The 14,050-nt window shown below is 45.3% G+C and overlaps 1 protein-coding gene across 1 annotated transcript in view; it reads right to left on the bottom strand.

The window, feature by feature from the left end:
* The window catches only part of fbxo41 (F-box protein 41), a 225,460-nt gene that overhangs the window by 71,762 nt on the left and 139,648 nt on the right, over positions 1-14,050 (bottom strand). Inside the window, exon 6 of the mRNA XM_072254830.1 lies at positions 8,375-8,490. Within this exon, the coding sequence (XP_072110931.1) occupies positions 8,375-8,490 (116 nt within the window). The remainder of the gene's footprint in view (positions 1-8,374; positions 8,491-14,050) is intronic.

Genomic DNA, 14,050 nt, shown 5'->3' with positions numbered 1-14,050 from the left:
ATCCTCTAGAACCTCAGACATGAGGAATTCTGCAGATGCTGGAAATTCAAGCAACACACATCAAAGTTGCTGGTGAACGCAGCAGGCCGGGCAGCATCTCTAGGAAGAGATACAGTCGACGTTTCAGGCCAAGACCCTTCGTCGGGAACCTCTACCGTTTTCATTGATGATGCAAAGACCATCGCCAGAGGCTCAGCAATCTCCTCCCTTGCTTCCCACAGTAGCCTGGGGTACATCCTGTCTGGTCCCGGTGGCTTATCCAACTTGATGATTTCCAAAAGCTCCAGCACATCCCCTTTCTTAATATCTACATGCTCAAGCTTTTCAGTCCACTGCAAGTCATAACTACAGTCACCAAGATCCTTTTCTGTAGTCAATACTGAAGCAAAGTATTCATTAAATACCTCTGCTATTTCCTCCAGCTCCATACACATTTTTCCACTGTTACACTTGATTGGAGCTATTCTCTCACATCGCAGAATATAATATTAATGGTAAGACTCTTGGCAGTGTGGAGGATCAGAGGGATCTTGGGGTCTGAGTTCAGAGGACACTCAAAGCAGCTGCGCAGGTTGATTCTGGGGATAAGAAGGCATACGGTGTATTGGCCTTCATCAATCGTGGAATTGAATTTAGGAGCTGAGAGGTAATGTTGCAGCTATATAGGACCATGGTCAGACCCCACTTGGAGTACTGTGCTCAGTTCTGGTCACCTCACTACAGGAAGGATGTGGAAGCCATAGAAAGGGTGCAGAGGAGATTTACAAGGATGTTGCCTGGATTGGGGAGTATGCCTTATGAAAACAGGTTGCGTGAACTTGGCCTTTTCTCCTTGGAGCGACGGAGGATGAGAGGTGACCTGATAGAGGTGTATAAGATGATGAGAGGCATTGATCGTGTGGATAGTCAGAGGCTTTTTCCCAGGGCTGAAATGGTTGCCACAAGAAGACACACATATAAGGTGCTAGGGAGCAGGTACAGAGGAGATGTCAGGTGTAAGTTTTTTACTCAGAGAGTGGTGAGTGCGTGGAATGGGCTGCCGGCAACGGTGGTGCAGGTGGATACAACAGGGTCTTTTAAGAGACTTTTGGATAGATACATGGAGCTTAGAAAAATAGAGGGCTATGGGTAAGCCTAGTAATTTCTAAGGTAGGGACATGTTCTAAGGTAGGGCCAAAGAGCTTGTATTGTGCTAGCAACACAGATAAAAATTGCTGGTGAATGCAGCAGAACAGGCAGCATCTCTGGGAAGAGGTACAGTCAACATTTCGGGCTGAGACTCTTCGTCAGGACTAACTGGAAGAAGAGATAGAAAGACACTTGAAAGTGGGAGGGGGAGGGGAGATCTGAAATGATATGCGAAGACAGGAGGGAGAGGGGTGGAGCTAAGAGCCGGACAGGTGATTGGCAAAAGGGATATGAGGCTGGAGAAGGGAGAGGATTATGGGATGGGAGGCCCAGGGAGAAAGAAAGGGTGGGGGGCACCAGAGGATGGGCAAGGAGTTATAGTGAGAGGGACAAAGGGAGAAAAAAAGAGAGAAAATAAGTAAGTAAGTAAATAAGTAAATAAATAAATAAACAAACAAACAAGGGATGGGATATGAGGGGGAGGTGGGGCATTAACGGAAGTTAGAGAAGTCAATGTTCATGCCATCAGGTTGGAGGCTACCCAGACGGAATATAAGGTGTTGTTCCTCCAACCTGAGTGTGGCTTCATCTTTACAGTAGAGGAGGCCGTGGATAGCCATGTCAGAATGGGAATGGGATGTGGAATTAAACTGTGTGGCCACCGGGAGATCCTGCTTTCTCTGGCAGACAGAGCATAGGTGTTCAGCGAAATGGTCTCCCAGCCTGCGTCGGGTCTCGCCAATATATAGAAGGCCATGTCGGGAGCACCGGACGCAGTATATCACCCCAGCCAACTCACAGGTGAAGTGTCACCTCACCTGGAAGGATTGTCTGGGGCCCTGAATGGTGGTGAGGGAGGAAGTGTAAGGGCATGGGTAGCACTTGTTCTGCTTACAGGGATAAGTGCTGGGAGGGAGATCGGTGGGAAGGGATGGGGGGACGAATGGACAAGGGAGTCACGTAGGGAGCGACCCCTGCGGAAAGCAGTGGGGGGAGGTGGGGGGGAAGATGTGTTTAGTCCAGTATACTGCACCCAGTGCTCCCGATGCGGCCTTCTATACATTGGTGAGACCCAACACAGGCTGGGAGACCATTTTGCTGAACACCTACGCTCTGTCCACCAGAGAAAGCAGGATTTCCCAGTAGCCACACATTTTAATTCCACGTCCCATCCCATTCTGATATGTCTATCCACGGCCTCCTCTACTGTCAAGATGAAGCCACACTCAGGTTGGAGGAACAAAACCTTATATTCTGTCTCAGTAGCCTCCAACCTGATGCCATGAACATTGACTTCTCTAACTTCCGTTAATGCCCCTCCTCCCCTTCGTACCCCATCCCTTCTTTGTTTGTTTGTTTGTTTATTTATTTATTTATTCATTCTTTCTCTCTTTTTTCTCCCTCTGTCCCTCTCAGTACAACTCTTTGCCCATCCTCTAGGCTCCTCTCCCTAGGCCTCCCGCCCCATGATCCTCCCCCTTCTCCAGCTCTGTATCCCTTTTGTCAATCACCTGTCCAGCTCTTGGCTCCATCCCTCCCCCTCCTGTCTTCTCCTATCATTTCAGATCTCCACCTCTCCCTCCAACTTTCAAATCTCTTTCTATCTCTTCTTTCAGTTAGTCCTGATGAAGGGTCTCGGCCCGAAACGTCGACTGTACCTCTTCCTATAGATGCTGCCTGGCCTGCTGTGTTCACCAGCATTTTTGATGTGTGTTGCTTGAAATTTCCAGCACCTGCAGATTTCCTCCTGTATTGTGCTGTAGGTTTTCTATGTTTATCCTCTTGCTCTTCACATACTTGTAGAATGCCTTGGGGTTTTCCTTAATCCTGTCAGCCAAGGCCTTCTCATGGCCCCTTCTGGCTCTCCTAATTTCATTCTTAAGCTCCTTCCTGCTAGACTTAAAATCTTCTAGATTCCTATCATTAACTAGTTTTTTGAACCTTTCGTAACCTCTTCTTTTCTTCTTGACTAGATTTACAACAACCTTTGTACACCACGGTTCCTGTACTCTACCATCCTTTCCATGTCTAATTGGAATGTACCTGCGCAGAACCCCACGCAAATATCCCCTGAACACTTGCCACATTTCTTCCGTACGTTTCGCTGAGAATACCTGTTTCCAATTTATGCTTCCAAGTTTCTGCCTGATAACCTCATATTTCCCCTTACCCCAATTAGTTTCCCTAACATGTCTGTTCCTATCCCTCTCCAATGCTATGGTGAAGAAGATAGAATTGTGATCACTATCTCCAAAATGCTCTCCCACTGAGCGACCTGACACCTGACAAGGTTCATTTCCCAATTCCAGATCAAGTACAACCTCTCCTCTTGTAGGCTTATCTACATATTGTGTCAAGAAACCTTCCTGAACACATCTAACGAACTCCACCCCATCTAAACCCCTCACTCTCAGGAGATGCCAATCAATATTTGGGAAATTAAAATCTCATATTTCAGAAAGGATGCGTTGTCATCGGATAGAGCCCAGAGAAGGTTCATGAGGTTGACTCCGGGAATGAATGTGTTAACATACAAGCAACACACATCAGAGTTGCTGGTGAACGCAGCAGGCCAGGCAGCATCTCTAGGAAGAGGTACAGTCGACGTTTCGGGCTGAGATCCTTCGTCAGGACTAACTGAAGGAAGAGCTAGTAAGAGATTTGAAAGTGGGAGGGGGAGGGGGAGATCTAAAATGAAACATACGAGGAGTGTTTCACAGCTTTGGGCCTGTACTCACTGCACAGCACGCGGAGGCATCTCATTGAAACCTACTGAATGTTGAAAGGACTAGATAGGATGGATATGGAGATGATGTTTCCTATGGTGGGGGTGTTCAAAACTGGAGGGCACAGCCTCAAAACTGAGGGGTAACCTTTCAGCATAGAGGTAAGGAGGAACTTTTTTAGCCAAAGAGTACTGAATCTATGGAATGCTCTGTCACAGACGGTGGGGAGGCTAAGTCCATGGGTGCATGTAAGGCGGAAGTTGATCGTTTCCTGACCAGTCAGGGCATCAAAGGATAGGGTGAGAAGGCAGGTGTATGGGGTTGTGTGTTATCCAGGATCAGCCATGATGGAATGGTGGAGTAGACTGATGGGCTGAATGGCCTAATTCTGCTCCTGTGTCTTATAGTCTCATGGAAGGGCAAAAGAGGCCATGAAGTGTTCTTGGTGATTCGGGTCAAGGAGGATCCCATGGCATTTTGTACAGTACTTGTATTTTTAAAAAAATTGAGGGTAACTATGGAAATACTGGGTCCATTCGAGGAGTTAGACGTGGCTGAGGTACAAAATGACTATTTTACATTGGTATTTACCAAGAAAAAAATTGGTGGGGTAAAACAGCATGCTAATGTGCTGGAATGTTTTGAGATTAAGGAGGACATAATGAGTCTATATGGATCTTCAAAAAAGCATTTAAGAGACCCTTAGATAGGCACATGGGTGTAAGAAAATGCAAGGTTATGGGCTGTGTAAGAGGGAAGGGTTCGATTTATGGTGCAGTATGTTTATATAATTCAGCACAACATCATGGGCTAAAGTGCCTGTAATGTGCTATGTGGTGTATGAGAATATCCAAAAGATACCATTCTTAAAATACCCATGCAAAATCAAATTTCAGATGTTCAGCTGAATGCATGTATTATTTGGATTAAGACCATAAGACTTTGGAGCAGAATTAGGCCATCCAGCCATGGAGTCTGCTCCCGCATTCCATCGTGGTTGATTCATTGTCTCTCTCAACCCCATTCTTCTGCCTTCACCCCATAAACTTTAACACCCTTACTAATCAAGAACTTATCAATCCTTCCCTCTGACACAACCCAGAACCTTGCATTTTCTTACATCCATGAACCTATCTAAGGGTCTCTTAAATGCTTTTTGGAAGATCCATTAAGATTTATTGCTGCCTTCTTAATCCCAAAATGTCCCAGCGCATTAGCATTTTGTTTTCACCCCAGCAATTTATCCTTGGTAAATACCACCGCAAAGTAGTCATTTTGTACCTCAGCCACTTCTAACTCCTTGACCAGACCGTGCATTTCCATACTTATCCTCAGTTTTTAACTGTACCCAAGGAGATAGTCTCCATGGTCATCTGTTGCAATGAATTCCACAGATTCAGCCCTCCAGCTGAAGAAAATTCCTCCTTATCCATGTGCTAAACAGATGTCCCTCTATTCTGGTCCTAGACTCCCCCACATTCAGAAACATCCTCTCCAATTCCACTCTATCTAGGCCTTTCAATGAGGTTACCCCCTCATTCTTTTCAATTCCAGTGAATACAGGCCCAGAACCATCAAATGCTCCTCATATTTTAACCCTTTCAATCCTAGAATTATTCTCATGAACCTCCTCAGTACCCTCTTTGATGATAACACATCCTTTCCTTGGTAAGGAACTCAAAATTACTCACAATACTCTGTGCAGTCCAACCAAAGCCTTATAAAGCCTCAGTATTACATTCTTGCTCTTCTATTCTATTCCTCTCAAACTGAATGCTTACATTGCATTTGCATTCCTCACTAATGATTCAACCTGCAAGTTTACCTTTTGGAAATTCTGCAGGAGGACTTTCAAGTCCCATTACAACTCTGAGTTCTGAACTTCCTTCCCACTGAGAAAATACTCTACACCTTTATGCCTTGTACCAAAGTGTATAACCAACACACTTCCCTACACTACATTTCATCTGCTACTTCTTCAACCATTCTCCTAATCTGTTGAAGTACTTCTGCAGACTGCCTGCTTCCTTAATGCTACGGGCGTCTCCACCTATCTTCATATCGTCCGCAAACATGGCTGCAAAATCATCAGTTCTGTTGTCCAAATCTTTGACATACAATGTGAGAAGCGAGCCCAACACAAGCCCCTGTGGAACACCTCTAGTCACTGGCAGCCAAGCAGAAAAGGCCCCTTTTATTCCCAATCCCTGTCTCCTGCCAGTCAACCAATTTTTTAATCTGCTCAGGGGATCTCCCATCCACTGCTACCAACCTTATAGTTCCCACACCTCACACTTCCTGTTTCTACCTCCTACCTAAGATCCACAAACCTGCCTCTCCTGGCAGACCTATTGTCTCAGCTTGCTCCTGCCCCACCAAACTCATTTCTGTATACCTCGACATGGTTTTATCCCCCCTTGTTCAATCCCTTCCTACCTATGTTCGTGACACTTCTCACGCTCTTAAACTTTTTGATGATTTTAAGTTCCCTGGCCCCCACCGCTTTATTTTCACCATGGATGTCCAGTCCCTATATACTTCCATCCCCCATCAGGAAGATCTCAAAGCTCTCCACCTCCTTTTGGATTCCAGACCTAATCAGTTCCCCTCTACCACCACTCCGCTCCGTCTAGCGGAATTAGTCCTTACTCTTAATAATTTCTCCTTTGGCTCCTCCCACTTCCTCCAAACTAAAGGTGTAGCTATGGGCACCCGTATGGGTCCTAGCTATGCCTGCCTTTTTGTTGGCTTTGTGGAACAATCTATGTTCCGTGCCTATTCTGGTATCTGTCCCCCACTTTTCCTTCGCTATATCGATGACTGCATTGGCGCTGCTTCCTGCACGTATGCTGAGCTCGGTGACTTTATTAACTTTGCCTCCAACTTTCACCCTGCCCTCAAGTTTACCTGGTCCATTTCCGACACCTCCCTCCCCTTTCTAGATCTTTCTGTCTCTGTCTCTGGAGACAGCTTATCCACTGATGTCTACTATAAGCCTACTGACTCTCACAGCTATCTGGACTATTCCTCTTCTCACCCTGTCTCTTGCAAAAACGCCATCCCCTTCTCGCAATTCCTCCGTCCCCGCCGCATCTGCTCTCAGGATGAGGCGTTTCATTCCAGGACGAGGGAGATGTCCTCCTTTTTTAAAGAAAGGGGCTTCCCTTCCTCCACTATCAACTCTGCTCTCAAGCGCATCTCACCCATTTCACGCACATCTGCTCTCACCCCATCCTCCGCCACCCCACTAGGAATAGGCTTCCCCTGGTCCTCACTTACCACCCCATCAGCCTCCGGGTCCAACATATTATTCTCCGTAACTTCCGCCACCTCCAACGGGATCCCACCACTAAGCACATCTTTCCCTCACCCCCCTCTGCTTTCCGCAGGGATCGCTCCCTATGCGACTCCCTTGTCCATTCGTCCCCCCCCATCCCTCCCCACTGATCTCCCTCCTGGCACTTATCCGTGTAAGCGGAACAAGTGCTACACATGCCCTTACACTTCCACCCTTACCACCATTCAGGGCCCCAGACAGTCCTTCCAGGTGAGGCAACACTTCACCTGTGAGTCAGCTGGGGTGATATACTGCGTCCGGTGCTCCCGATGTGGCCTCCTATATATTGGCGAGACCCAATGCAGACTGGGAGACCGCTTTGCTGAACACCTACGCTCTGTCCGCCAGAGAAAGCAGGATCTCCCAGTGGCCACACATTTTAATTCCACATCCCATTCCCATTCTGACATGTCTATCCACGGCCTCCTCTACTTTAAAGATGAAGTCACACTCAGGTTGGAGGAACAACACCTTATATTCCATCTGGGTAGTCTCCAACCTGATGGCATGAACATCGACTTCTCTAACTTCCGCTAATGCCCCACCTCCCCCTCGTACCCCATCCGTTATTTATTTTTATACACACATTCTTTCTCTCTCTCTCTTTTTTCTCCCTCTGTCCCTCTGACTATACCCCTTGCCCATCCTCTGGGTCCCCCCCCCACTTGTCTTGCTCCCCGGACCTCCTGTCCCATGATCTTCTCGTATCCCCTTTGTCAATCACCTGTCCAGCTCTTGGCTCCATCCCTCCCCCTCCTGTCTTCTCCTATCATTTTGGATCTCCCCCTCCCCCTCCCACTATCAAATCTCTTACTAGCTCTTCTTTCAGTTAGTCCTGACGAAGGGTCTCGGCCTGAAACGTCGACTGTACCTCTTCCTAGAGATGCTGCCTGGCCTGCTGCGTTCACCAGCAACTTTGATGTGTGTTGCTTGAATTTCCAGCATCTGCAGAATTCCTGTTGTTTTCTATCTATGCTAGTATATTTCATGTAATATGGATTGATGCATCTTAAGAAATAAATATCTCTGCCAATTTTATTTCCTCTGGTTTCAGAGCAATTCCCAAAATTAAGTAAGTTATCTTTTTAGCAGCATTGGTAGATATACAGAACACATATTAAGTAACAAACAATGCAGTGAACATTTGTGCAATACTTTTGCTAACATAGGAGAAAATGCTCACTGTGTGCTTTTAAGATATTCCTCCTTGCTCTCCTTCTTCCCTTTTGGACGGGGTTTGATGCTTTGAAGAGTAAGAGAGTGGGTCTGTGTACACCACTGGGAAAGGGTCACCATGAACTGAAACATACAGAATATCTTGTAAATGTAACTAACATCCAAACAGTTTTCACAAGGGAGAGAGCTGTGAAAGTTACCCAAACATCACCCCATATTAAGTTCAAATCCATTCAGTTCAAATTCAATTCTTGCTCACGTCTACAGCACAGCTTTCTTTCTAACATCTAAGCAGATAAGACCATAAGACATAGAAGCAGAACTAGGCCAATCAGCCCATCAAGTCTGTGCACCATTCTATCATGGCTGATTTGTTACCCAGATATTCTCCTGCCATTCTCCTGCCCCCTCCCCATAACCTTTGATGCCCTAACTAATCAAGAATCTATCAACCTCCACTATACCCAATGCCTTGGCCTCCACAGCTGTCTGTGGCAATGAATTCCACAGATTCACCACCCTCTGGCTAAAAAAAATGTCCTTATCTCTGTTGTAAATGCCCTCCACTCTGAGGCAACGCTATCTGGTCCTAGATTCCTCCACTCTCAGAAACAAGCTCTCCAAATCCACTCTACCTTGACCTTTCAATATTCGAAATCCAGTGAGTACAGGCAAAAAGCCATCTAATGTCCATTTTGCATTAACCCTTTCACCCCTTCACTTCTCTGAACCCCCTCCAATGCTAACACATCCTTTCTTAGATAAGGGGCCCAAAACTGCTCGCAGTACTCCGTGTGGTCTGACTGATGCCTTACAAAGACTCAGCGTAAGATTTTTGCTCTTATATTCTACTCCTCTCAAAATTAATGCTAACGTTGCATTGGCCTACCTTACCACCAACTCACCCTGTAAATCAGGGGTCCCCAACCTTTTCTGCACTGTGGGCCAGTTTAATATTGACAATATTCTTGCGGACCGGCCAACCGGGGGAGGGGGTTGTTAATCATGACCGGAATATAGGTGATAAGTCAACTATAAGTTACTTATCTGTGGCTAATACACTCAATTTTGTTTCTAAAAGGGTTTATCTAATGAATTTAATATTAAACACAGAGTGCATATTATTATAAGTCATAAGGGGGTTCCTTATGTCCAGTCTATTCCACAATTTAGTTTTCATTGCATTCATTGCAGAAAACTCCGCTTCGCAGAGATATGATGTTGGAAATGGAAGCAACGTTTTCAGTGTTTTCATGTCTATCTCAGGATATTCAGCCTTGACTTTGATCCAGAATGCCGGCAGAGATGTTATATCAAACATACTTTTCAGCCCACCGCCATTTGCAAGCTCGAGGAGTTGATCTTCTTCCCACACTGACATGGATGATTCACTGGGGACATTCACAAATGGGTCACGAACCCATTCCTTTGCATGTCTTGGGTCATTTGCGGTTGGGAAGTAACACTCGAATTCTGTCGACAGCGAAGATAGGTGATCGCGCACCGGCTCTGAGAAGGATGGTGCAGCCTCAGTCTCTCCCAAAATCCCAGCTAATGTTGGGACATGTCAAATATGCCCCTGTCTACTCGCCATCCCCACAATTCCAGTTTGGCTGTGAAAGCAGACACTTTATCTGCCAACTTGAAGACAGTTGTCATTCTCCCCTGAAGTGACAAATTGAGTTCATTGAGCAGGTTGAAGATGTTACACAGATAAGCGAGTTTTGCTATTCACTCCTCGTCACTGAAGTGTGCTGCTAGTGGTGACTTTTCCTGAAAGAAATCTCTGTAGCTGCTCTCTTAACTCAAAAACCCTGGCCAGGGCTCTCCCCCTTGATAGCCACCTGACTTCAGTGTGTAAGAGAAGGCGTTTGTGCTCTGCATCCATTTCCTCGCAAAACTGCTCAAACAGATGTGAGTTAAGGGCTTTTGCTTTGATGTGATTGATAACTTCAACAACATCACTCAAAACACTGTTAAGATCAGGTGACATTTTTCGGCTAGCCAGTATTTCCCTGTGTGTAACACAGTGTGTGGACTGGCATTCAGGAACAACCTCTTTGACTCGGGTAGTGAAACCAGACTTGTTAAGCCGTTTCAACAGCTGTGCTTCGATGTCCTCCGCTATTTCATCGATTCTCCTTGAAACTGTGGTAGCTGAAAGAGGAACCTGTGCCATCTTGTTAGCTGCAGCTTCTCCCAACAGTTCACGGCACATGTCCTTGGCAGCAGGCAGAATCAATTCGTCACCAACAGTGAAAGGCTTCTTCGCCTTAGCAATACGGCTAGCCACTAAGTACAACGCTCTCAGAGCAGCAGCATTTGTGGAGGTGGTGGCTCTCCGCACTTGCTTCTGTCCCGCTTGCTCACGTTTCTTCCGCTCAAAAAACTCAACAGGTTTGTCTTTAAGTGCAGGGTGCTTGGAATTGAGGAGCCGAAGCAGATTTGAGGGCTTCATTGCCTCATTAGACAGCTTGTCTCCACATATCACACGCGGGGCTTGGAGCGTGCGAGTCACTGGTCACAATAAAGCCATATTTTATGTACGACTTGTTGTATTTTCTGTTGAAGGAAGCTTTCTTTTTTTTTGCAGTCTCGGCCTCAGCTGTCTCTGAGTATCATCATCGTTAGGCCTTTTATGTCCCCTACCATCTCTTCCAAAGAAACTCTCAAGCGACATTTGTTTTTTACTCATCGAGTGGTTGCAGGTTAATGACCGACTGATGGACTCGTGTGCGTTCAAGTTCAACAGTAGGTGTGACAGGGAATGAGCAAAGGTGCAGTTGACTCGTATCGTTTCCTCGCGGCCCAGTAGCACATGCTTTGCGGCCCGGTACCGGTCTGCAGCCCAGTGGTTGGGGACCACTGCTGTAAATTACTCTTCAGGGAATCCTGTACAAGAACTCCTAAGTCCCTTTGCACCTGTGATTTGTAAATTTTCTCCCTGTTTAGAAAATAGTCTACACTTATATTGCTTTGACCACTTCTTCCATATACTATATTCCATCTGTCACTCATTGTCCATTCTGCCAAACTGTCTGCAGACTCCGTGCTTCAGCAGTATCTGTCCTTCATCCATCTGCATATCATCTGAAAATCCATCAATTCTGTCATCCAAATCATTCACATATAACGTGAAAAGAAGCAGTCCCAACATTGACCCAGCAGAACATCAAAAGTTACCAGCAGCCAAGCAGAAAAGGCCCCCTTTATTCCTACTCTTTGCCTCATGCCAGTCAGCCAATCTACCATTCATGCTCGTATCTTTCCTGTAATACCATGGGTTCTCAAATTATTAAGCAGCTTCACGTGTGGCACTTTGCCAAAGGTCATCTAAGAATCCAAGTAAACAACATCCACCAACTCTGCTTTGTATCTCCTACTTGTTACTTCTCAAAGAATTCCAACAGATTTGTCAGGCACGATTTTCCCTTGAGGAAATCATGCTGACCTCAGCATGTGCCTCCAAGTATCCCGAAACCTCATCCTTAGTAATAGTCTCAAACATCTTCCAAACCACTGAGGTCAGACTAACTGGCCTACAATTTCCTTTCTTCTGCTTCTCTCTCTTCTTGAATGGTGGAGTGATATTTGCAATTTTCCAGTCTTCTGGAACTATTCCAGAACCTAGTGAGTTTTCAAAGTTCATTAACTAATGCCTTCACAATCTCTTCAGTCACCTATTTCAGAATCCTGGAGTGTAGGTCCAGGTGACTTATCTACCTTCGGATCTTTTAGCTTCCCAAGCACCTTCTCCTTAGTAATAGCAACTACACTCATTTCTGTCCCCTGACACTCTCGAATTTCCGGCATACTGCTAGTGTCGTCCACACTGAAGATGGATGCAAAATACTTATTCAGTTCATCACCATTTCTTTGTCCCATGCTACTACCTCTCTGACATCATTTTTCCAGCAGTCTAATAACCTCTCTCACCTCTCTTTTACTCTCTATATATCTGGAAAAACTTTTGGTATTCTCTTTTATATTATTGACTATTTCATCTTTTCTCTTTTTATGGCTTTTTAGTTGCCTATTCATTTTTAAAAACTTCCCAATCCTCTAATTTTCCACCAATTTTTGTATATTATATCTCCTTTTTTTCTTTTTATGCTGACTTTGACTTCCCTTGTCAGCCACAGTTGCCTCATCATCCACTTAAAATGCTTCTTCATCTTTGGGATGTATCTATCCTGAGCCTTCTGAACTGCCCCCAAAAACTCCAGCCATTGCTGTTCTGCCCTCATCCCTGCTAGTGTCCCCTTACAATCGAATTTTGCTAGCTCCTCTCTCATGCCTCTGTAATTCCCTGTACTCCATGGTAGTACTGATGTAATAATTGTAATAATCTGACTTTATCTTCTTCCTCTCAAAATGCAGGTTGAATTCTATCACATTAAGATCATTGTCTCCTAAAGGTTCCTTTACCTTAAGCTCCCTTAACGCATTTGGTTTATTAAACAACACACAATCCAGAATTGCCATTCCCCTAGTGGGCTCAACCATAAACTGATTTAAATAGCCATCTTGTAGGCATTCTACAAATTCCCTCTCTTGGTATCCAACATCATCCTGAAATGCAAAGTGACATTACACTGTTAGTAACAGGAGGCTTGACGAGTGCAGATTTACAAATAGACCTTGGAGTCCAAGTCCATGGGTACACGGTAAAAGTGGCTACACAGGTTGATAGGGTGGTAAAGAAAGCATGCTTCTCTTTTACTCATTGAGGAAATGAGTTTGGAAGTCAGGAAGTTACGTTGCACCTTTATAAAACTCTAGTTGGGCCACATCTGGGGTACTGCATTCAGTTCTGGTCACCCCATTATCGGAAGGATGTCAAGGGAAGGTGCAGAAGGAGAATGCTGTCTGGATTGGAGTGTGTGTGCTGTAAGAGGTTGAACAAACTTGAGGTTTGAAGACCAGATGATAGGAAGCATAGATTGAATACAACCAGCATCTTTTTCTCAGAGTTAAATCTCTAAATCCAGAGTGCATGCATTTAAAATGACAGGGATCAGGTTCAGTAGAGATGTGTGGAGAGCTTTCTTTTTAAAACGGTGGGTGCCTGGAATGCAGTGCTGGGGATGGTGATGGAGGCAAATACGAAAGACTGTTCAAGAGGCTTTTAGATAGCCACATAAATGTGCAGAAAATAGAAGGACATGGACATTGTGTAGATAGAAGGGTTTAGTTTGGTTGGACATCTTGATAACTAATTTAGTCCACACAATAATGTGGGAAGATGAGCCTGTTGCTGTGTTGTACTGGTCTACGTTCAATGTTCTAAAATTAACTACAGTCATCGAAAACTGAACTAATCAGTGACCAGTGCTGTGCCTCAGGGATCTGTTCTGGGACGCCTACTCTTTGTGACTTTTATAAATGACCTGGATGAGGAAATGGAGGGATGAGTTAGTAAGTTTGCTGATGACACAAAAGGTTGGGGGTGTTGTGGATAGTGTGGAGGGCTGTCAGAGGTTACAGCGGGACATTGATAGGATGCAAAACTGGGCTGAGAAGTGGCAGATGGAGTTCTACCCAGATAAGTGTGAGGTGGTTCATTTTGGTAGGTCAAATATGATGGCAAAATATAGTATTAATGTTAAGACTCTTGGCAGTGTGGAGGATCAGAGGGTTCTTGGGGTCCAAGTCCATAGGACACTCAGAGCTGATGCGTAGG

Source organism: Mobula birostris, chromosome 4 (assembly GCF_030028105.1).
Source record: "Mobula birostris isolate sMobBir1 chromosome 4, sMobBir1.hap1, whole genome shotgun sequence".
Taxonomy (NCBI): Eukaryota; Metazoa; Chordata; class Chondrichthyes; order Myliobatiformes; family Myliobatidae; genus Mobula; species Mobula birostris.
This window is presented reverse-complemented; position numbering and strand designations above follow the sequence as displayed.